At 42.9% G+C, this 25294-nt stretch overlaps 1 protein-coding gene across 1 annotated transcript in view; it reads left to right on the top strand.

The window, feature by feature from the left end:
- TMEM241 (transmembrane protein 241) overlaps positions 1–25294 on the top strand; it is a 255723-nt gene that overhangs the window by 200064 nt on the left and 30365 nt on the right. Inside the window, exon 14 of the mRNA XM_082258680.1 lies at positions 24812–24876. Coding sequence (XP_082114806.1) covers positions 24812–24876 — 65 coding nt within the window. The remainder of the gene's footprint in view (positions 1–24811; positions 24877–25294) is intronic.

Genomic DNA, 25294 nt, shown 5'->3' with positions numbered 1-25294 from the left:
CTCTTACTTCTTAGGTGGGCTTGATTATCTGTTGAGGTTAGTCTGCCTGGTGCTGGAGAAGAGGTTTACCGTTTGCTAGTCCTGTCATCTAGCCTTACTGGGGATAAGAACTCATGAGTGTTCCACATAGTCAATTTGACCACTCTATAATTTGAATGTCATTTTCTTCTGGTAAGCAGGTTTTTCTCCTGACACAGTGGTGAAGTGTGCTTTCAAGAGTCACGGTATTTGGTGTGGGGGATCATCTTTGTTTTTCCATGGATATTCCTTTATTGGACTGAGTTTCTTAATTGTATTTTCATTATCTTGGCACTGCACCCCATTGCCGATTTTTGTTTCTTTATGGGTCACAATCTTACCTATTGTTGCTAGCAGCCTCCAATTTACCTATTTCATCTATTTGTTTACCAAGCGCAGATACCATCTTTGTTTTATTTTGTCCCAGAAGGTGGCCTTCTTAGTGGCTATCACCTCTGCGAGCAACTTACCTGGTGATTCACAGGGATAAGGTGGTTCTTTGTCCCTGTCTGTCGTCCCTTTGAAAGGTTTCTTTGATTTTCATTTGAATGAAGACATTGTGTTGCCTTCCCTGTGTCCCAGGCCTAAACGTCCAAAGGAAAAAAGCTTGCATGCCTTGCATTTGGTCCCAGCAATTAGGGTGTACTTGGCATCTATGGAGTCTTTCAGGAAGTCACTGTCTTTGTACTTACGGATGGACCTTGAAAAGGGCTGTCCGCTTCGTCTGTGACCATTTCCAGATGAATAAGACAGACGGTGGTTCAGGCCCATTCCATCAGGGGTCAGGTTCCTCCTTTCCCTGTCAAGGAGCACTCTACTAGTGCGCTTGGTGCATCCTGGGCTTTCTGTCATCAGGCGTCAGTGACGCAGGTTTGCAAGGCAGCCACCTGATCGTCGGTGCACACTTTCACAAAGTTCTATGAAGTGGATGTGTTGGCAGCTGCGGATGCTTCCTTTGGCCGCAAGGTTTTGCAGGCCACTGTTTAGAGGACCTGGTCCTCTTTGAGGGTGTATTTTTTTTCAGGTGCTCTCCAGTTGTTCTTGGTTGAGCTCCATGTTACCTGGTTGGCTATGGTTTAGTCTTGGTAATTTCTTTTTCCCTGTTCCCACCCCTCATGTTTAACACTGCTTTGCGACGTCCCAATGGTTAAAAAGATGAGGAGCTGTGTCCTTTAATAAGCTAAAGAGAAAATGCGATTTTTGACTTTCCGTAAAATCTATTTCTCTGATGTTCATTGACAGACACAGCACCCAACCCTCTGTGGAGTTGTAATTCTTCTGATACTGCTTGTAACAAAACTGAGTACCTATAGCAGAGAGAGGGAGTCTACCCCCCCCCCCCAGACTTTTTTTTATGCCTAATGTCCTACACCTGTAGGGCGCAGTATAACCCAATGGTTAAGAAGATCAGGAGCTGTGTCCATCAACATCAGAGAAATGGATTTTACAGTAAGTCAAAAATCCAATTTTTTAACACATGTACGTGGTACAGCAGACAAATATCAGGAATAAGAAATGTTGGGGGTAACATGTTCTTTACCCCTTCTGGCCCGCGCTATAGCTGAAAGACGGCTACAGTGCGGTCTTATTTTGCCTGGAGGGCATACATAGATGTCCTCCCATGATCGCACTCCCTGCGTACCCCTTGCAGCGCGCTTGGTGATAGCCGAGTCCTTTGGACTCAGCTGATCACAGATCAGGGCAAAGGGCCAATCACAGTGGCCCATTTTACCATGTGATCAGCTGTGGCCAATGCCAGCTGATCATGGAAGTAAACCCAGGCCGGTCATCAGCTTTTCTTTCCTCTGACAGCATGAGAACAGAAAAAAAGAGCTGATAACCGGCTTGTGTTAAGCACTGATAATCAGTGCATAGTAGGGCTGCTGAATATAATCGATGCATTGCGATGCGACCCTTCGCGATTCTGCATCGATTAGGGGTGGTTGAATAATCGATTACCTAATGACGTCACTTCCGGGGGCGGGGACAGAAGTGACATGGCGGCGCTGGCCGGGCTTGTGGGATACGGAGCTCCTTTTCGCAGCGCGGGAGAGGAGAGGAGGAGAGCGGAGCTATCAGTGCTCTCTCTGGCCCCGGGATACACACGGCACGCCCACTTAGCACGCTGCTGCCCGACCGCCCGCTGTGACAGCCCGACCGCCCGAAGTCGCGGCCTTCCCAGCTCGGTACACTTCTGGTAGAGGTGCGGTTCTCGGCAGACAGCCTGAGTTGACCGCAGGGGAGCGTGGAGGCCCTGCTTTCGGCCTGTACCGTGCACTGCACTAGTCCGAGCTCCAAATTCCCGACATGAGGCTCATCACCCAGGACCTGTCCGAGCCCTACTCCATACACCTACCGCTACTTCACCCACAACTGGCTGCAGCTCTGCTTCCTGGTAAGTCGGGGCACTACAGGGCCCAGCATTCCTCCTTACCAGGGCCTGCTATACTACAACTAGGGGGACTACTACAGACTCTGTAGTCCCCCTAGTTGTTGTATAGCAGGCCCTGGTAAGGAGGAATGCTGGGCTCTGTAGTGCCCCTAGTTGTAGTACAGTAGGCCCTGGTAAGGAGGAATGCTGGGCTCTGTAGTCCCCCTAGTTGTAGTATAGCAGGCTCTGGTAAGGAGGAATGCTGGGCTCTGTAGTCCCCCTAGTTGTAGTATAACAGGCCCTGGTAAGGAGGAATGCTGGGCTCTGTAGCTCTGTACATAGCCCAGCATTCCTCCTTACCAGAGCCTGTTATACTACAACTAGGGGGACTACAGAGCCCAGCATTCCTCCTTACCAGAACCTGCTATACTACAACTAGGGGGACTACAGAGCCCAGCATTCCTCCTTACCAGGGCCTACGGTACTACAACTAGCATCAGGTAACTCTTCTAACCTGATGTGGCCTGCTCTAAAGGGGGATCTATGAGGGGACCTGCTCTACTAAAGGGGGATCTATGAGGGGACCTGCTCTACTAAAGGGGGATCTGCTCTACTAAAGGGGGATCTCTGGGGATGCTGGCCTGCTCTAAAGGGGGATCTATGGCGACCCTGCACTAAAGGGGATCTATTCCATAGATCCCCCTTTAGAGCAGGGTCCCCATAGATCCCCCTTTAGAGCTCAGTTCCCCTGGATCCCCTTTAGGACAGGCCCAGGCTCCCCATAGATCTCCTTTAGAGCAGGGTCCCCATAGATCCCCCTTTTGAGAAGGGTCCCCATAGATCCTCCTTTAGAAAAGGGTCCCCATAGTAATTGTGATGCATCGCGGAATCGAATCGTATCGAATCGCGACCCTAGTGCATAGTGCAGCCTCATCAGCGCACATCAGTGAAGGAAAAAAATAACGGTTTGCAAAATTTCATAAACTATGAAAATGTTTTTTTTGTTTTTTTTTTTTTTTTGCTTGTTTCACAAAAAATAAAAAACCTAGTGGTGATTAAATACCACCAAAACAAAGCTCTAGTTTGATAAAAAAAAAAAAATATATATATATATATATATATATATATATATATTTCATATGGATACAGTGTTGCATAACTGTGCAATTGTCATTCAAAGTGTGCAAGTGCTGACAGATGAAAATAGGCCTGGTCAGGAAGGGGGTACAAGTGCCCAGTAGGCAAGTGGTTAATATACAGCAAATGGACTGAAGCAGATAAATCCTCCAAACATCCAGAAAGGTGACTATAACTGCTAGTTTCCGTCAGTGCTGGCTTCAAAAAGAATAACGCCTGTCTGTCTGTTATACATCAGTACACATGATCAGGCTGCAGCATCGTAACTAGTAGTTTACAATGATAAGTAACTTGCACATCAATCTTAAAAAAATATCAGTGCTCTGGTGATCAACGACAATGAATGCTGAGCGACTTTATAGCTGAGCGACTTTATAGCTGAGCAGCACACCCACCCATCAGTCTTCATATTATGATTTTGTATTTCCACATTTTGATGCACTTTAAAGTAGCCACAGTCCTGGTCTGGAGTTAAGGGTAGATATGTTCATTCTTTATGGTCCCAATGTAGGAAGGTAGCCACCCCATGTTGCTTGCTCTCAGGATGGACTGTGGACTGTACTATGGGACATGGGCAAGCAAAATGGCTTTCTTCAGCAAAACTAAACACAGGCAGTCCATAATTCTGGTGTGGTGAAAACAACACATGGCTCACCAACAACTAACTGGTGCTCAACTTTTTTTCTCATTTTGCTTTGTGCTTTTTCTTTTTTTTTTGGCTTTTTTTCGAGCAACCGAATTCAGGTTCACAAAAGCTACCATCATCCCCTATTTCATGGGTGTCCAACCTTTTGACTTCTCTGGGCCACATTGAGTGTAGAGAAATTTTCTCGGGCCGCATATAAAATATATACTATAGTTAAGGTATATAAGTAATAAAACGCCGCTTCGCCCTTCCTGTGCTAAAGCCCCCCCCCCCCAGCACTAAATTAACACAACTAGTGGATGATCCCCTCCAAGGCAGTCTCTGTGGCCGTACCCCTGACTTGACTTCCTTCCTCCCCAGCAAAAAAAAATTGTCATGGGGCAGTGGGCCGCATTGCCTGCAGTTTTGGGCCGCATGCGGCCCCCGGGCCGCAGGTTGGACATGCCTGCCCTATTTGATGAAAGCTGAATCTGGTGCAGCGCCTCAAATTTATTTTTGCTCTTGTATTAATGTCAGTTCTTTTTACTACAGTACAAATGTTACTGGAATCTGTGTCCCTACAGAATGTTACCAAATGGTATGGTTCGGTGTGCTCTTTAAAAACCGTTATTTATATGTAAACTCCCTGTGTGTGTCTTATTATCAGTATAAATAATTCATATGCTTTGATTATGTAATACCTACATTTAATAAAAAAAAAAATAGAAAAAAAAAAACTGCCCGACATCTATTGTGTGTGCACAGGAAACCTGCATTAGTTCTCTCTTTTCCAGACATTTGGATTTCTAGCTGAGTCAGTTGAAGTTGCTTTGTGTTGTTGTTGTGCAGGCTTGCTCTGGTTAGTCATAGGAAGGGGAAGTGTTTTTCTTGGCCATTATCTTACAGAGGTGCTGCCACATGCTTTCACTTGGCTGCTTTGCTCATGTTGCCTTCACTCAGTGTCTGAATTAGTCGGGGTGGAGTTATTTAATATCACACATGATTTAACAAATGTTCTACCAAAGCTCAGAGTCTGCTTACTTCTGCTCTCTCTGCCTTCATAGTTAACCTGTTCAGTCCGGCCAAGCTCATGTAATGGTGTCTAGACAGGGCTATGGAAAAAGTCATCAGAGATCACTGTATTGGATTTCATTGACACACAGATATTTCTAGCCTCAAAGAGGATCGGTCACATTTTAATATTCATTGTTCGATGTATGTTATACAACTTACTTTTTATGCTTTATTTGCCAACCAGCACTGCTTGGCATAGAAACAGATGGCCATGCTCTTGGCTGAGAGTCCTGGAGACTTTTCCACGTACCTCTGTTCAACATCAGCCTTAAAGTTGTTGTAAACCCTCACATTTACCCAGTGAAGTGAACAGCCTCCGATGATACACAGAGATGAAACAAATCCTCCTACATAGGATTTTCTTGTTAAGGTCCCTTTCACACTTGTCCACCTTGGGACTGCAAAGTCACATCACAAGTCATACCCCATGATTTCCAATGAGTACTATTCATATCTGTGCAGCTTCAAGTCGCAGGGACTTCAAAGTAACTCCCTGCACTACTTTGGTCTGACTTTGATGTGACTTGAGGTCCATAGAACTGAACATTACACAGGCATTGTTTCAAGTCGCGTCAAAGTCCTGTCACTTTCAGGTCGTACAAGTGTAAAAGGCACCTTATCTGTAGTCCTCCCCTCTGCTCACCCCTTCAAAAGGGCAGAAAAGTGTTAAAATATTTTTTCATCTTTCAGGAGCACAGAGGAGGGGGCAGAGAGACTGCAGTTACAGTGTATGAGAGCTGATTGGAGGAAAGGAACACACCTCCCTCCACACCCCTCCCTCTTCCTCCCGTCACAAACTTCTCTCATGTGTCGGAAAACTTCAGTGTTTTTTACTGCACCAGAGAGAAAGGACACTCACAGCTTTGAAGAGCGATAAGTAAACACTACAGATACAGTGGGTACGGAAAGTATTCAGACCCCCTTAAATTTTTCACTCTTTGTTATATTGCAGCCATTTGCTAAAATCATTTAAGTTCATTCTTCTTCCTCATGAATGTACACATAGCACCCCATACTGACAGAAAAACACAGAATTGTTGACATTGTTACAGATTTATTAAAAAAGAAAAACTGAAATATCACATGGTCCTAAGTATTCAGACCCTTTGCTGTGACACTCATATATTTAACTCAGGTGCTTTCCATTTCTTCTGATCATCCTCGAGATGGTTCTACACCTTCATTTGAGTCCAGCTGTGTTTGATTATACTGATTGGACTTGATTAGGAAAGCCACACACCTGTCTATATAAGACCTTCCAGATCACAATGCATGTCAGAGCAAATGAGAATCATGAGGTCAAAGGAACTGCCTGAAGAGCTCAGAGACAGAATTGTGGCAAGGCACAGATCTGGCCAAGGTTACAAAAAGATTTCTGCTGCACTTAAGGTTCCTAAGAGCACAGTGGCCTCCATAATCCTCAAATGGAAGACTTTTGGGATGACCAGAACCCTTCCTAGAGCTGGCCGTCCAGCCAAACTGAGCTATCGGGGGAGAAGAGCCTTGGTGAGAGAGGTAAAGGAGAACCCAAAGATCACTGTGGCTGAGCTCCAGAGATGCAGTCAGGAGATGGGAGAAAGTTGTAGAAAGTCAACCATCACTGCAGCTCTCCACCAGTCGGGGCTTTATGGCAGAGTGGCCCGACAGAAGCCTCTCCTCAGTGTAAGACACATGAAAGCCCGCATGGAGTTTGCTAAAAAAACACCTGAAGGACTCCAAGATGGTGAGAAATAAGATTCTCTGGTCTGATGAGACCAAAATAGAACTTTTTGGCCTTAATTCTAAGCGGTATGTGTGGAGAAAACCAGGCACTGCTCATCACCTGTTCAATACAGTCCCAACAGTGAAGCATGGTGGTGGCAGCATCATGCTGTGGGGGTGTTTTTCAGCTGCAGGGACAGGACGACTGGTTGCAATCGAGGGAAAGATGAATGTGGCCAAGTACAGGCATATCCTGGACAAAAACCTTCTCCAGAGTGCTCTGGACCTCAGACTGGGCCGAAGGTTTACCTTCCAACAAGACAATGACCCTAAGCACACAGCTAAAATAACGAAGGAGTGGCTTCACAACAACTCCGTGACTGTTCTTGAATGGCCCAGCCAGAGCCCTGACTTAAACCCAATTGAGCATCTCTGGAGAGACCTAAAAATGGCTGTCCACCAACGTTTACCATCCAACCTGACAGAACTGGAGAGGATCTGCAAGCAGGAATGGCAGAGGATCCCCAAATCCAGGTGTGAAAGACTTGTTGCATCTTTCCCAAAAAGACTCCTGGCTGTATTAGATCAAAAGGGGGCTTCTACTAAATACTGAGCAAAGGGTCTGAATACTTAGGACCATGTGATATTTCAGTTTTTCTTTTTTAATAAATCTGCAACAATGTCAACAATTCTGTGTTTTTCTGTCAGCATGGGGTGCTATGTGTACATTCATGAGGAAGAAGAATGAACTTAAATGATTTTAGCAAATGGCTGCAATATAACAAAGAGTGAAAAATTTAAGGGGGTCTGAATACTTTCCGTACCCACTGTATATGTGCTTTGCTCAGATTTCATGACTGAGTTTTACAAACATTTTAACAGTAAAATAACCCCCCCCCCCCAAAAAAAATTACTATGTTGCAGTTTACCAATCCTTAAAGTGGTTGTAAACCTCAGTCTTGAAATATGAACAAAGCATATACATCTGTATACACCTGTAGTGTTTACTTGTTTATCTCCAAAACTCTAAGCGTTGTTTCTCTCTGGTGCTTTGTTCCTCAGTTATTAGCATGAGTTATTAGCATGAGTCACTTCTAAGAAGTTTTCCTGACACATTTTAGATACAGATATTAGATATAATATTAGATACATTTGTGACGGAGGAGGAAAATTCAGCAGTGAGTTTGTCTCCTCAGAACTCTTCCTTCGTTCCTGTGCCTTGTTGGGTGGGGAGGAGAGGGTCCCTTTCCTCCAGTCAGCTCACACACAGTGTATAAGAGCCATTACTGCAGCTGTCCACCCCTCCTCTCTGCTCCTGACACGCAGAAAGATTTTATCACAATTGTACACTTTTGAATGGATGTAGAGAAGAAGTAAAACTTATGTAGGGGGATTTGTTTCATCTCTGTGTATCATGTGAGGCTATTCACTTCACTTGGTATATAACAGGGTTTACAACCACTTTAAATGTTTTGGCGGCATTTATTTTCTCTTTATTCGTTTATTTTCACCTGGTGATCCAACCAGTAACACACTTCCTGCCTGTCTCCATCTTTGGTGGAGGGGCAATGAAGATACCTTTTGGACAGCAGCATGGTCATTCTGGGGGTTTGGTAGTCTTATACGGCGTACACGCTATTGTTGCACATTCAGCAGAAGCTTTTGTTGCACCAGGAGCTGTACACTCAGGCCAAAAGTCATCAGGTTCCTGCTAAAATTACTGTTTTCGGCCCGTGTGTACCCAGCTTTGAATACACTAGCAGATTTAGATCAACTTGACTAACCAATTTAATGGCAAACTCTAGCTAATACCTGCTAACCAGTTACAGTTTTTATTGTTTTGTTTTTTTCCCCTTTTGGGATAAAGATTTACATAAATGAGTAAAAGCGGACCATTGTAGGTACCCCTGTCAGTGTTTCTTTTGTCTCGACACTCTTAAGCTGTCCATACACTGGTAGAATTTGTTAAAAATATTCATTTTAAGAATGTTCGCTAGATGTTAAATTCATTAGTGGGTCAAATTAACATTCAACTGCAGTGATAAGAATATTCGAAAGTAGCAGTATGGAAAATGTGTCTGGAACTAATGATTTTGAACCAATTCTACAAAGGTGGAAGCCTCCCATGAAGTCACGTGCAGCAACCTACGTTCTCTACTTCTTGGGGGCCCTGTCTTGCCATCTTATACAATGTATTCCCCTAGTATGTGGCTCATGCCTCCCCTACCCGCCTTGGTGGGAATGGATGATTTTATGTGATCAAATACCACTAAAAGAAATCTCTTTTTGCGGGAAAAAATGGACATCAATTTTATTTTGTTACAATGTTGCACGACCAAGCAACTTTTTGTTAAATTAACGCAGCACCGAATCGCAAAAAATGGCCTGGTCATTAAGGGGACAAATCATGCCAGTCCAGAACTGGTTAAAGGAGTTCTATGGTACAGTGATTCCTATACTAAAACTTCTCTCGGTACCTCTGTAGTCCAGAAGGCAGGCCCTGTGAAATCTGTGCCCCATCAGTGCTTAACCACAGGGAATTGTTGATACGTGTCACAGAAGTAAATTTGTTGGGATCTTCATAAGGTAAGTTTACAAACGTCAGGATTGTTTGCATAATTAGGAGTAGGCTAGAAATATTTTTTTTTCTTTACTTACGGATAGAATGTGAAATAATTAGAATCATTATCGGGTTTTTGTTGTGGTCTGTGACCCTGTTGGGAAGGTTCACCCTTTTATAAAGGGTTATTTGTATATTATCTCTAAACCTGACAAGGGTTTTATGTATTTCCTACTCTGTCAAAAACCAAGTTTTATTTTTAAATGCACTTTAACTGCTTCCCACCGAAAATGCGGCTTCCAATGTCGGAAGGTGGGGTGTCCATGGACGTCCTCCTGTGATCATGTTGCCGGCGTGGCGCAAAGGCGCAGCACTCTGTGATTGCTGAGTCGGACTCGGCTGATCACAGATCGGGGTAAAGGAGCCAATCACAGCGCGCCTTTATCACATGATCAGCTGTCAGCCACTGACAGCTGATCACAGGATTTAAAGACAAGCCAGTTAACAGCTTTTCTCTCCTCATGCTATTAATGAGGAGAGATAGATGGCTGTGTGTTGTTATTTTGCGGCAACAGCAAATTTACAAGAAGATCTAATAAAAATATTTACAAAAATGTGAGGGGGTGTACTCACTTTTGTGAGATACTGTATCAATGCCCATCAGTGCCTCCTCTTCAGTGTCAACTATGAATGCTGCCTATCAGTGCCTCCTCTTCAGTGTCAGCTATGAATGCTGCCTATCAGTGCCTCCTCTTCAGTGTCAGCTATGAATGCTGCCTATCAGTGCCTCCTCTTCAATGTCAACTATGAATGCTGCCTATCAGTGCCTCCTCTTCTGTGTCAACTATGAATGCTGCCTATCAGTGCAACCCTTATCAGTGCACATTGCACAGTGAAGGAGAAAAAATTACCTGTTTGAAAAATTTTTTATAACTGTGAAAATTTTTTTCTTTTCTTTAAATCCAGTGGTGATTAAATACCTCCAAAAGAAAGCTCTATTTGTTTGGAAAAACAATTATAAAAATGTAGTTTGGGTACAGTGTTGCATGACCACGCAATTGTCATTCAAAATGTAATAGCGCTGAAAGGTGAAAATTGTCCTAGGCAAGAAGGGGGTAAAAGTGCCCAGTAGGCAAGTGGGTAGTATAAGGTGACCTGCAGTTCACAGTACATATTAGAAAATGGGTGCATACCTATTATTTTAGACAAAATACTGTTCGCTATTGTCACTACTAGCATACGTGTGTTATTGGGTCTGTTCACACTCTTTAGATTTTTGCTCTAGCTATTTTTCTTTCTACATTACCATAGTGATCTGTTCATAGAGTTGAAGTTACATTTCTCATTATACATTGGAGGATGCATCATTACCTGTTATTGACTAACTGACAGCGTGTGGTAAAAGGATCCTGCAGAGAAGCATAGAATAAATGATACTGCTGACAATTAGTGTTCATTAATTTGATGATACCACCAGCAGATAAATGCCACCAGTATTAAAATTAATGTTTTACAGGGAAATTTTTCACCTTGGTCAAAACTTGACACTCAATCATATTTTTATTTCCTTGCCAAATTAACCGTTTCATGTGTCAGCTACAAAATCAGAAATAATAAAAAATACACACAGGAAAAATTTCTAGTACCTGCGGGAAATAAACTTAGCCCTGTTATCCATATTATCCAGTTTTTTTTTCTTTGTTTTTTTTTTAAACTTGCACCTGAAAAATGAAAGCTAGATTCTCTCGTCTCGCACATGGTAGGAGTTAAATTAAAAACTTACCAGTTCAAACATATTCAGGATAAATAATAGAAGGGTTGGGAAGCTTTTCTTTCCTGGAGAAAATGCTGCTTTATGCTGACCATGCGTGACCTAGGTATTTGGTCACATGATCTTGGATGAAAGACTGGATTAGCCAATTAGAATTGCTTATCCTCCCCTTTTAGCACTGATCACATGAGCAATTGCCAATGCCTTTACATATGTACCAGCACAGGGGCAGTCTGGAGCACCCGAGAGCCTATATGTATCCATTCCACAAAGACTGTTAAAGCAGTATTACCCTAAAAACAAAAATGTATTATATTGAAGCTAACCAATGCCTAGATGCGATGGCTGCATTAGTTTTCTTTAGAATTTTTTTTGCTTTATTTTAACCTGGCTGGTGATTCAGCCAGTATGTCTGTTATTCTTCATATTCCTTTAACACAGAAAGCTGCCTAGCAAAAGTGGTAGAGGGATAAGACAAACAGTGTATCATCGACAAGGGTGCTGTAAGAGGATGAGAAAAAATGTTGTAGCTTCATAAAGCAGAGTTCCACCCAAAAGTGGAACTTCCGCTCATCTGTCTCGACCTCCCCCCCTCCCCCCCCCCCCGGTGTCACACCTGGCACCTTTCGGGAGGGGAGCGGGTACCTGTTTTTGACATGAGACCTCGCCACCGCCGCCACCTCTCTCCTCCCTCCCCTGCTGCCAGGCCAGTAAGACAGCGCAGCGCTCTTTGCTCATACGCAGTAGGAACCCAGGTTTAAAGCCACAAGGCTTCACGGCCGGGTCCCTTACTGGCAATGGCGGCGGCAGTGCCCGACAGCCAATGGATATATCGGCTGCGGTGCCGACATCGCTGGATTCTAGGACAGGTAAGTGTTGTAATGTTAAGTCATCAGCTACAGTATGTGTAGCTGTTCACTTTTAATTTTTGGAGGGGGAGGCCGGAACACCTTTTTAAATGTTTTAGATAGAGTTTGGCATTAATTTTTTACTCAATTACAAATCCGTTAGTCTAAGGCTGGATACACACTATACAACTTTTGTTTGATTTCCTTTAGATTAAAGCCTAGTACACACGCAACGAATTTCCGCCGACCGGTCGTCCGTCTTTTGTCCAGAGTTGTGTTTTGTTGGTTGGAATGTGCCTAGACTGCACATGAATTTTCCCGCACGACAAAATTCTACTTCAGAAGTGATGTCATGTGTTGGTTTGCTTTCTTTGTGTTCTTTCTTCTCTGAGCATGCCCAGTCTTGCTCATAAGATTTTTCCCTGTCGAAATCTGTACTGACTGCACGAAAATTGGACGTGTTTTGACGGTGGACAAAAATTTTATAGCCTGCACACCAGGATTTTTTCGGCCAAAAAGTCGGAGTCGGTTGTCGGAAGCATCATACTAACAAGCCGAAAATCGGCAGATCGGCCGTCGGACGAAAATTCCCCGCCGAATTTCGACTCCTGTGTACGAGGCTTTACTGTCAACTATGTAGTGCAAGGGCCTGCCTGATTGCATACTAATTGAAAGTGTTTAGGTTTGACCTCATATTATATGGTTTTGGTAAATTGTAAGGAAAAAATCTAAAGATAATTGTATAGTGTGTATCCAGCTTTACACTACCCTCTCCCCAGACTGACAATGCTGCTGTCCAAAGGTGTCTTTTGTATGCATTTCAAGGCTTTGTCTTCACTTTTGACTGGAGTATGCCTTTTAATTAATGAATGGTGAGACACTTGTTTTTCTTCTGCTCCTACATATAATGAGCCTGAAAGAGCTTTTCCTCGTACATAAACAGCAGTTGCAGCATTTGTTACTTATTGAAGGAAACTGTTCTGAAAGCTGGTGAAAGTATTACTCAGTGTCTGAGAATACAGACAGCTGGCATTCCTCAACAAATATGTATATGTGTTGTATTTAATCTTTAAAGGCACTACTTTCATATACTGTTGTGCAACAATAAACAGGTCTTCAATCTGATGTCTTTTTGGAGAAAAGCATGGTGCACGAAATAAAGTGTAAATTTTAGCTGCTAAGCCCACTGAAGCTTTTGTGGATATGGGTCTAAAGAGTAAGCAACTCTCTAGAATTGGCAGGAGTTGAGATCCAGTCACAAAACCCAATTCTACAGGTTGGGTTTTTTTCTCTATTAAAGAGGAAGTAAACCCTCCTCTGACACTTTTACCTATAGGTAAGCCTATGATAAGGCTTACCTATAGGTACTGTAAATATCTCCTAAACATGTACCGTTTAGGAGAAATTTACCTTACATGCAGCCAGTGACATCCAGTGCCACCCCGTGCCGTGACCGTCGGCTCCCGCAGGCATGCGCGGGAGTGACGTAATCGCAGGTCCGGCCAATCAGGTGGCCGGATGTCGCGATCCCGGAAGACGGGCGACTGAACATGTCGCCCGTAATACAGGTAAGTGGGCGGCATGGTGGGGGCTCGTTCTAAGGTAAGTATTTCATAATGAGCTAGTATGCGATGCATAAAAAATATTTTTAATGAGTTTACAACCTTTTTAATACTGTCTTTAAGGTAAAGTGTATGTATAGTCAATTTTTTTTTTTTTTTTTTTTTTACTTTTTAGCTTTGGATATAAGCGGAAATGGTTAAAGCTCTGTTTACCATTTGCTCTATTGTTCTATTGGGGGAGATTTCCCTTCCCTCTCTGTCCCAGAGACCAAACAGAAAGTGACTAGAAATATCAATAAAGTTCTAGGAATTCTCATCTTGAGCAACGGTCACTGGGGAAAAAAAATTTGGGTTGTTAAAATTTCAGTACACATCTACTGTAGATCCTGCAATGTCTGGCAAATTGTTCCATCTCTGTCAGGTTGGATGAGGACTGTCGGTAAGCAGCGACGTTCAACTATTGTCACAAATTTCCATTGGATTAGGCCGTTTTGAGACGTGCATGTTTTTGGTTTTAAAACACTTCTCTGTAACTTTGGAGGGTCTTATGTTGCTGGGGGGTCAATCATTGCTGGAAGGGATCTACGGTTAAGGTAAGGGTCTTTGTTGCTGACTGCTGGAGGGTCTACTGATGCTGGGGTGCCTATTGTTGCTGGAGGGGATCTATTCTTGCAGGGGGATCTATTCTTGCTGGTGATGGATCTATTGTAGCTGGGAGTGGGTCTTATGTTGCAGGGGGTCAATTGTTGCTGGGGGGATCTACTGTTGAGGTAGGGGTCTAATGTTGCTGAGTGTTGGAGGTGTAGAGAGACGACCCCGGGTCACTTTGTGTGTTAGCCATCTACGCCTGGTTTTGGTTAAGACAGGCCTGCTGATTGTACACCTGTGGGCTGGGTTCATATTATTCCCAGGATTTGCACTCAGGGCTCCCAGTTGGAGACAGCTGCATCCAGGCAGACAGGAGGTCTGGCCCAGGAGTCAGAAGGGCTCCCAGTTGGAGACAGCTGCACCCAGGCTGACAGGAGGTCTGGCCCAGGAGTCAGAAGGGCTCCCAGTTGGAGACAGCTGCACCCAGGCTGACAGGAGGTCTGGCCCAGGAGTCAGAAGGGCTCCCAGTTGGAGACAACTGCACCCGGGCAGACAGGAGGTCTGGCCCAGGAGTCAGAAGGGCTCCCAGTTTGAGACAGCTGCACCCAGGCTGACAGGAGGTCTGGCCCAGGAGTCAGGAGGGCTCCCAGTTGGAGTTGACTCCACCCAAGAGAGACAGGAGGTCTTTAGGAGTCAGAGGCTGCAGGTGGCAGCCGGAGCACATGTGTCTGCAAGAGACCAGTGATGGCCAGAGTGAAGCTGCCAGCTTCGGGGAGTTCATAGTCTGGGGACCAGTGAAAAGAGCAGAGGTACTTCTACTGAGAAACTGAGTGAGAGCTTGAGAGCCAGGTGGGCTAGCATTTTTGGTTTACTATATATTGACTGGAGAAGAACCCCTGCGTGGGAAACTTTATGTTGTGGACTTTCCTTATTCCTTTAATAAAAATGGGCTGCCATGCCCTTAAACCAAAGTTCTGACTGACATTGAATCAATGGGAAAACGCATCTGCCACTGAGCTAACGGACCCCGTGTTATAGAGGGTCTATTGATGCTGGCTATTGGGAGTCCATTTTTACTGGGGTGGATCTATTGTTGTTGGGGTGTCCATTGTAGCTAGATCCATTTTGCTGCCTTTCTTGTTATCATTAACACATTCCATACAGAATACTTAGAGTCACAAAATGGTACCTGGTTCTTTATTCTCTTAAAGGGTGGTACTGGGAGTTGGAACAAAGGAACGGTGCTCAGAGGTGGGTATTGGGCGGAGTCAATGGGTGACTCAGAAGGGAGGTGTTCCTACACCTATTCTCTGAGGGGAAAAAAGCCCTGGCCTACGGTATTTGGCGTGTTTGCAAGGTACCCACCCATCCCCATCTCTGTTCTCTTGCACACTAAAAAGAACACATTGTCCTCTAGAACTGCCTTTTATTTTTTTCAAATAGTCTACGTTGATAAAATATGTCCCCAACTTGATGCTACTACCACCACCACCACCTTAGGGATGCTGTTCTCGGGGTGATAACCAATGTTGGCTTTTCAACTCAACTAGCAGTTTGTGCTGAATCAAAAAAGTTGGTCTCACGAGGCCATAGAACTTTTTTCCACATTTGCCGTTTCTCTAACATGCTTTTTAGAAGCATGATTTCATGTGTTTTTCAGCAATGAGTACCCTATTCTCTTATCACTTTTTCCAAAGAGCCCTGCTTTGTGGAGCATCAGGCCTCTATAGAAACTTACAATTGAATCTCTTTATAAGTAGTTATGGCTTCATACCTAGTCCTGTAAGCACCATCTGGATCTGCTCTGTTTCTGGGGTTGGACACTTGTCTGTGTCATATTTCCAAAGCTATGTCTCATTTCCTTTCTTTGCTCTCATCTCTTTATAGATCGATCAAACTTACTTTTTGCTTTCTCAAGGTAACCAAACTTTTAATTTTTTAGGAGCTTTGCAAGCTTGGGGGATGATTTTTCATCCTTACAATAGGTTGTGTCACAAAAGTATTGTAAACTCTCAAGCTATATCTGTGTACAACCTCCATGCACACGTGTTCATATCCTTAACACCGTCTGTGTTTCTTTACTGTCTCACATATCTAAGGTCTAAACTAAAAAAAAAACGGTCAAATCAACTTTTCATTACATTCTGCTGCCAGCTATGATTTCTGTATATTTTTTAAAAGTTCAATTGTCCGTTCCTTAAAACCATAATAACTTTGGAAGTAAATTGGGATATCTGTGACCTCTAACCCAAAAAAGTGTTCTACCAATACAAAATCAATAATAAATAAAAAATTCTCTAAATCTACTAATGTTGTTCCCACCCAGTACTCTGTTTCGTCATCAAACCATAATCCTATATCAAATATTGCCACGCAACTTCTTCCCAAGCAATAAATAAATCCACTGACCTAATGCTATGTGTGATCAAGAAATAAATATGAAGGATAATTACAAAAAATCATGCATAAATGAAATTCACTATATTGTTTCCTTTTTGAAAGTCACACAGATAGTGACGAAACGCATGAGGACGGATCACACATAGCATTAAGTCACTGGATTTTCTTTATTGCTTGGGAGGATGTTGCTATTTGATACAGTATATGATTGACTTTGGAAGTCTGCACACGTTTTTTTCTGTTCTTATGTGATTGGCTACTGCTTTTCGCATTAATTTTTCTGTTTTTCAACACTGGGACTGATCATTTATTTATAGCAGACAGACATTCCCACCCTTGTTTCAGCACTTAAAAAAAAAATATTACAATATTTCCAAATCAGAATGACAAGTTTAACTGCATAAGATTGAATAGGTCTAGAAAACAATTAATGATAATTTCATAAAATGATTTTAGGTTGTTCCATGTTCATGTACATTGTTCTCAAACAAGTGGTGTGTTTGTTCCTTGTACAGTGCAGAACATTGGCTGAGATCCAAAAAGGCCACAAGTGAAGATGTGTTTTTTTTTTTTTTTTTGGCAATTTTTCAAAATTGTATGTACTTCAAAATATAGATTATGCTGATAATTTATCTGTAAAATAAAAATATCCCCTTTTGAGGAATATATCGGCCATGCATTCTTTTCATAAAGGATAAAGGACACTCCTTTTGTAAATAGTTGTATGATGTGTTTTAAGAAAGAACAAGTCCCCCACCTGTGCCTCTGATTGCTGAGAATAACTGGTTATTTTTTGGCTTGAAGAATTTATAAGTCCTAAGGGCAAAATAATTGCCCTTTATACTAATAGCATATGAACAAAATGTTTTCACCAGCTGGTATTCACTTATTTTTTTTTTTTCTTTTAATTTAAAAACTGGATGAATTTCGATCTGTCTATGGTCAGCTTTACCATTCATTTTCCTTAGAAAGCAGCCACAGCCTGAATAGAAAAATGTCTCCTGAAAAAGCCTGTTCCCTTGCTCAGCGGGGGAATCAGCAGGCCATATGAGGTTTGCTGATAGCAGAGCTTCAGGTCTCACGCCATAATGGGTGTGTTGGACCTCTGCAGAAAGATCACACTGAAGGAAAGAGTCCTTCTCTGTAGCATTCTGGCAGGGGACTGCCTTTTCTACACAGGCTGGGACTGCTTTCTAAATAAAATGAGCTGTAAACACTTTTTGTTTTGATGAACCAGGAATGTATACCTGAATCAAACTGAATGTTTAATTGGACTTCACCGGGTTCATTCACCAAACTATATTTTCCTCTGTTTTATAGCAAAAGGGAGGCACAGTTTAAATAGCGTTCCATAGGTATAGTTAAAGAAGAAGTGTGGGATTGTTAAAAAAAATAAGAAACAAACATACATAGTCATCTCCATGCGGCAGCATCGGTCTGATGTTGCAGCTGTTTCTCTTCAGCTCTAAGCCCGAGAACTGAGCGATCACATGACTGCTGATCGCTCACTTCTTGGTCCACTCTGAGCAGAGATCAGGGATGGTCAGCCACCGCTCTCTGCTCTGCCCCTCTAGAGCTTACTAGTGCACCAAGCTGGAGAGGAGGGGGTGAGTGCTTCGCTCAAACTCTCACTGGCGTGCCTGGACAGGCATCTATATGGATCCCGACATTCATTCTGGGTCGCATGAGAGCAAAAGTAAATGCACTGCTGTGAACCAGAAGTGAACTATGACCAAAAAAGCTTTGGCCTTACTGTTTTTTTTGCCCATCTAAAGCTAGGACATTTTGTTTTTTTTATTTTCAATTTAATCCTCTGCCAGTTTTTTTTCCCCCTGGACTGGGAAAGAGAACAATCTGTGCAAATCAAGGGCTGTCATGTGTTGCAAGCTCTAGACGGCTCACATGGTCAACGTGGCATGGCACAAAGGGGCCTTCTGTACAGTAGAAATCAACATATGGTACAACAAATGCTAATTACTCTACTACAGTCTAGAAGGGCAATGATGGACAAATGTCTGTTATTTTAAAGAGTCTTGATGTGATTTTTGCAATCCTAGACAATGTGTTTCAAGTTTTTTTTTTTTTTTTTTCTTAAAACAACAAACCTGTTCAATTTACCTGCTCTGTGCAATGGTATTGCACAGAGCGGCTGCTTAGTTCCTTTTCTGAAGTCCCCCCTCCGGTGCGGTCTGCTCCTCCTCTACTCCAAGTGCCCCCTCAGCAAGCTGCGTGCCAAGGGGGCACTTATGGGGACGTGCTCCCAAGCTGGGCTGTGTGTGTCCTTAGACACAAACAGCGGGGTTCAGCTCCACCTCCCCCCATCACTCTCTTTTCACATGATTTGACTGACAGCAGAAGGAGCCAATGATTCACTCAGCTCTATATCCTGTGGGGTGAGGAAGAGATAGCAGCACTGCTGCAGCTGGCACAGCGCTGGATCGAGATAGGACTCAGGCAAGTGTTTAACGAGGAAGGAGGAAAGAGCAAGTAGTAGGACATTTTTTTATCCAATGCAGGGAATGTAAAAAAAAAAATGTCTTGACTTTAGAGCCACTTTAGTTTATTCCCTTGCAATTATAGCCCAAGCATTTTGGGAGGTTTAATAAATCCCCTTGATCAGAGCTATGATGATCGCCAATCAAATCATCTTTGAATTAAAGTGATTCTAAAGGCTGAAGGTTTTTACCTTCATGCATTCTATGCATGAAGGTGAGAAACCTTCTGTGTGCAGCAGCCCTCCTATTATTCACCTGAGCTCCATCGCGATCCAGCGATGTGCACAAGTGTGTCTCGGCTCTCTGGGGACTCTCCCTTCCTCCCTCATTGGCTGAGGTGGGAGGCGTTGTCAATCACAGCCAGTGAGCCAATGAGGAGAGAGAGGGGGCAGGGCCGAGTCTGAATGGACACGCAAAGCAGCGGCTCGGGAGTATGTCTGCTTGAGTTTCCCTATTGCAAACTGTTTGCTCTGGGGGCATTCGACAGGAGGGAGGAGCCAGGAGCGACGGCGGAGGATCTGGGCTGCTCTCTGCAGCACTGCTGCACAGAGCATGTAAGTATGACATTGAGCTGGCGCCTCACTGCCATTTAAGTGGTTTAGGATGCCCAGGTTCCTGATCATGTAACCATAGCTATGTGGCAAGTAGCGATCAACGGCTTTCTGTTAAGGTCCAGTAACTGTGCTGGGAGCATGCAGGGCACGCTCTCTCTGCACAGGTGAATACACACTTATTCACGCAAATATGCCAAGGTGCACCCACTGAGAGGCCGCATTTTAAATTCGGCCGGCACCAAGGGGTTAAGAACCAATCATGCATGTATTTCTATGTTCTGTAAGGCTTTGCCCTTCCGGGTTAGAGTAGCGGTTTCAGAAACCTATACAATATTAGGTTTTTATACCTGTTTGTGTCACTTCAGAGGAGATTTTGTTTCCTTTTATGTCTTAGGAACATATTTCACAGGGACAGGAAGTGATGAAATATTTTCAATGGGATGAAAAACTGTATGTCAAATATAGTGAGGCAAGGTTAGAACATCTGTAGGTTTTTATAGGTGTCAATGTCTTCCTTTCACTGGTGACACTAGCCATGTAATTTCTTGTTCTGGTGCACAAGGACTAAAAGTGAGAGCGGGGCACAGATTGCAGTAAAAACCCAAGAGAAACTCTTTAACTTCCCCAGGCTATTCAAAGATGAAATAATTAGACCTGGTATTAATGTACCTGTTCACACCAAGAGTGTTGTGCATAGGAGCATTATAACATATAATACTCGCAGATTGCCCATTGACCTAAAATTCTTTCCTGTAAAACAACCCTACTCTGAGAATTTCTTCACATTTCCTGAAAGAAAGATCTGAGCAGCTGCTTTGTACTGGGAACTGATGAGACTGTAGACTGATATTGCCCAGCTGTTTGTAGAATGGAAAGGGGGCTTTAACTTTTGTCTCCCTAATGCTTGTACAGCAGTCATCATGATTGCCATTCCCTTATTCTGACCAGCACCAAATTATGTTATCATGCTTGTTCCTACAATATAGACAAATCATTAGATGGGCTATTTGCTGGACAGCTTGCGTTTATATTTGAGATCCCTACTTTACAGACACTGCTGAGAAAATCATGTAGCTCTACCTACAGTATCATTTGTTGTCTTGCAAGCCCTGTATTTCTATTGAAATCTAAAGTTTGTGCAATACTTGATTTCTGTTGAAAAAGTAAGCTTTGATTCGATTCTGCATTCTGTAGATGGAAAAGTACCTGGCTAAAATCTGTAAGAAAATAATTATAGAAATAAAAATAGATTGTGTTTTTTTAAATACTCCCCATAACAGTTCAGAGAACTATTGTGCAAATATTTTAGTGGAAAAATCTGGACGATTCTTTGGCAACTCTCCTTATTAATGACAGGGTGAAATCGCTCCGTCCACGTCTCGTGTGCCAAGTTTTCTTATTGTGTTTGCTAAACAAGTAGGCACATGATCTCTCCTGAGCTGAACCTGTGATCCCGTCTCTCTCTGTGAACTGGCATCAGCCAGGAAGTCGTGCAAGGACACAGGAGACCAGAACACTCCCGGGCCACTCATTCTTTCTAACGCTATTCAAAGCTCAAATATTTCTGACCAAAAATAGGATGCTTTTCAACATTCCTCTCATTGTGAAAGACATAACATGAAAAACAAAGCAAAGAACATGAACACTGCTGCATAGTTTTTTGTGCTATATGTTAAACGGGTAAAAGTAAAAACAGTGTAAATAGAAAACAAAGAAAGGGGCGCACCAGCCTAGCGCATTATCCTCAGCGAGCTTTATTAATAAAAAAGTTAAAATCGGCTACTCACAAACATGCGTAAAAGTCAAGCATTTCAATCCCATAGAGCAGCATCTTTATAGGAGTCCAATGTCTCGTAAAGACAGAGGGCTGACGCGTTTCGAGGCCGTGCCTTGAGGCTCTGAGGAAGAGGCACGGCATCGAATTGCGTCAGCCCTCCGTCTTTACGAGACATTTGACTCCTATAAAGATGCTGCTCTATGGAATTGAAATGCTTGACTTTTGCGCATGTTTGTGAGTAGCTGATTTTAACTTTTTTATTAATAAAGCTCGCTGAGGATAATGTGCTAGGCTGGTGCGCCCCTTTCTTTGTTTTCTATTTACAGCGTCTGGTTGTCAACCACCCCGGTCGTAGAGGGCAGCAAAGCTTAGCCATAGTGGATGCCAAGTGTAAGTTCCGTGATAGAGGCAGCCTGAGGACCAGGTTCTGAGCGCAGGAGCAGGGTGCCGAGCATCACTATTTTTTCTGAAAAGTAAAAACAGCCCTGAGTCTAGTATTTATTAAAACACTTCAAAGGGTGTAAATCCCAACTGGATGACAATTGACAATTCTTTAAAATAAAAACGTTTTTAGCTTTTGTTACATCACAGCAGTGCTGCTGATCTCTTGCAGCCCCTTTGAAGCTGCATCCTGTCTGCATACACTTCAGTGATGGCTGTATGGCAATCTTTGGGGCAGGCTTCCTCATGAGGACAACAGTTGGCCATGCTTGAATAGAGTGCTGGATTTATAAGGGGGCAAAAGGGCCAATTGCCCCGGGCCCCCCCAGCAGGGGGGGCCCCAGACTTCCTCTAAAAAAAAAAAATAGTAATAATTTAAACATATTTTTCCTCGAGACTTCAGTAGTGTGTTTGTTGAGAAAATTGTCCTGTTTGCAGCCTTTGCCAAGCCCATGTCCCACCCCATCTCAACAGGCAGCTCTAATACATGAGAGGCTTGTTGATACCTTTACCGGTGTTAATGTAGCTCTTTGAATATTTTGGAGCATAATAGTCACTAGTTGTTCGGGAGAAAGGTTGATCAGGAAACTGGCTCTGATAAAGATTTTTAGAAAACTGCAATGACCCCTTCAGTGTCCTCAAGATGATTCAGTTTAATAAGTTGGTTAAAGATTTTGCAGATGTTAAGTGGAGAAAGAGACTTTTTGTAAATATTGTAGTGTGGTGCATTACTGTGATGAAGTCATTCTGCAAATGTGCCGCCACTACCTACACTTTGTTTTTTCTGAATGACTTAAGGCTGAGGTCATTTTGCACATTCTGAATGACTAAAGCAGGGGTCTGAAACTGGCAGCCCTCCTGCTGTTACAGAGCTACAAGTCCCATCATGTCTCTGCCTATGGGAGTCATGCTTGTAACTGTCAGCCTTGCAATGCCTCATGGGAATTATAGTTCTGCAAAAGCTGGAGGGCCACCGGTTTGAGACCCCTGTACTAAAGACCTAGGTCATTCTGCACATCACTCGCCACTGCCTACACATTGTTTATTCTGAATGACTTAAGGCTTAGGTTGTTCTGCACATGCGCCGCCACTGCCTTCACATTGTTTATTCTAACTGACTAAAGGCTTTTCTAGACATGCTCTGCTACTGCCTACACATTGTTTATTCTGAATGACTAAAGGCTTAGGTCGTTCTGCACATGCGCCACCACTGCCTACACATTGTTTATTCTGACTGACTAAAGGCTTTTCTAGACATGCACCGCCACTGCCTACACATTGTTTATTCTGAATGACTAAAGGCTTTTCTAGACATGCACCGCCACTGCCTACACATTGTTTATTCTGAATGACTAAAGGCTTTTCTAGACATGCACCGCCACTGCCTACACATTGTTTATTCTGAATGACTAAAGGCTTTTCTATACATGCACCGCCACTGCCTACACATTGTTTATTCTGAATGACTAAAGGCTTTTCTAGACATGCGCCGCCACTGCCTACACATTGTTTATTCTGAATGACTAAAGGCTTTACTAGACATGCACCGCCACTGCCTACACATTGTTTATTCTGAATGACTAAAGGCTTTTCTAGACGTGCACCGCCACTGCCTACAAATTGTTTATTCTGAATGACTAAAGGCTTTTCTGCCCATGTACACCTCCAAGACAGGATTTTATCGAGACACAGATCTGGGGAAGGGTAAAGAATAATGTCTGCAGTATTGAGGGTCCCAATAAGCACAGTGGCCTCCATCATCTGTAAATGGAAGATGTTTGGAAGCACCAGGACTCTTCCTTGACTTGAACCTGATTGAACATCTCTGAAGAGAATCTAAAAATGGCTGTGCACTGACGCTCCCCATCCAACCTGATGAAGCTTGAGAGGTCCCGCAAAGAAAAATGGGAGAAACTGCCCAAAAATAGGAGTGTCAAGCTTTTAGCATCATACTCAAAAAGACTTGAGGCTGTAATTGGTTCTAAAGGTGTTTTAACAAAGTATTGAGCAAAGGCTGTGAATACTTATGTACATGGGATTTTTTTTCGTTTTTTTTTTTTAATAAGTTTGCAAAGATTTCAAAAAACTTCCTTCACATTGTCATTATGGGGCATTGTTTGTAGAATTTTGAGGAAAATAATGAATTTAATCCATTTTGGAAAAAGGCTGTAACATAACAAAATGTGGAAAAAGTGAAGCACTGTGAATACTTTCCGGATGCACTGTAGAGCGCTGTTACTGCATGTGTGTGTGCACGCATGACTTCAGAATGACGACGTGTCATGCATTTTAAAAATATGTGACTGTCTTCAAGAATGTAAACCAGTTCTGTGTATGAGAGCCCCCCCCCCCCCGAACCTGATGTGCCTCAGGCCCCCAAGATCTAAATCTAGCCTTAACAGCCCCACAATGCATAGGGGGTTCACAGCTGTGTGTTTCGTTGCTAGTGGTGGTATGTTGGCTAGGTGTGGTACCATACTAAATGGCACTTTACCATGTGTTATCACAATGTATGGCAACGTAGGAAACTGTGTACTGCTCTGCAATGCTGTGCAAAGGCGGTTTTATGTTTTATCATGAGTTTTGGTAATGTGCGTGTTGTCACATGTGAATTGCCCTTTAAAGTGGAACACTATCCAAAGTTGTTTAGGGCTGAGAAGAGTAATAACATTGATATAGTATTTATTCTTGACTGCATACTCTTGTTATCTGTCATTGCAGTGGGCTGAACTTCCTGTTTTTAACCTTTCTCTAGTATGTTCTCCAATCTAACCCTTCCTCATTTCCTCTAAAATAATAAAAATGGCTAGAAATGCAATCTGAATATCTGTGATTTTGTCTTCTAAAGTCATTTTAATAATATGTATCATTTTCATTTTTTCATTGAAGGTTCTTACCGCGGTTGTGTCCCTATTTGTCTTCGAAATATCCTTAAACGTTCCCTTGACTATATGGTAAGATCATTGCTCAAAGATCTTTCTTTTGCTTAGTAGAGTTGATGGTTGCAGACAAGACATTGTTCACTGATCGCAGTTTAGTCTGTCTGAGGAATGAAGCAATATACTGTGAAAAGTCTCCATGTTTTATTTCCTAAATAATGAGAAATGCAACAATTACAAAAATGTTTATTATATAGGAAACTATACATCTTAATATGTGATTGGTGCAATTGCCCCCCTAAATACCGTGCTTAAATTAAGAAAAAAAAAATCCTAATGATGCAAGGTGTGTTTGCACTTAACACAGCCCTCTGAACCACAGTGTAGGAAATTGCTTATTGTGCAGAAAATAGAATATAAAATCACCAAGCACAGTAGTGCATATCGGTCGTAGAGCAAAAATCATACCTGACTTTACAACTACTCAGGATGT

Source organism: Pelophylax lessonae (genome assembly GCF_965119305.1).
Source record: "Pelophylax lessonae genome assembly, chromosome: 5".
Classification (NCBI taxonomy): domain Eukaryota; kingdom Metazoa; phylum Chordata; class Amphibia; order Anura; family Ranidae; genus Pelophylax; species Pelophylax lessonae.
This window is presented reverse-complemented; position numbering and strand designations above follow the sequence as displayed.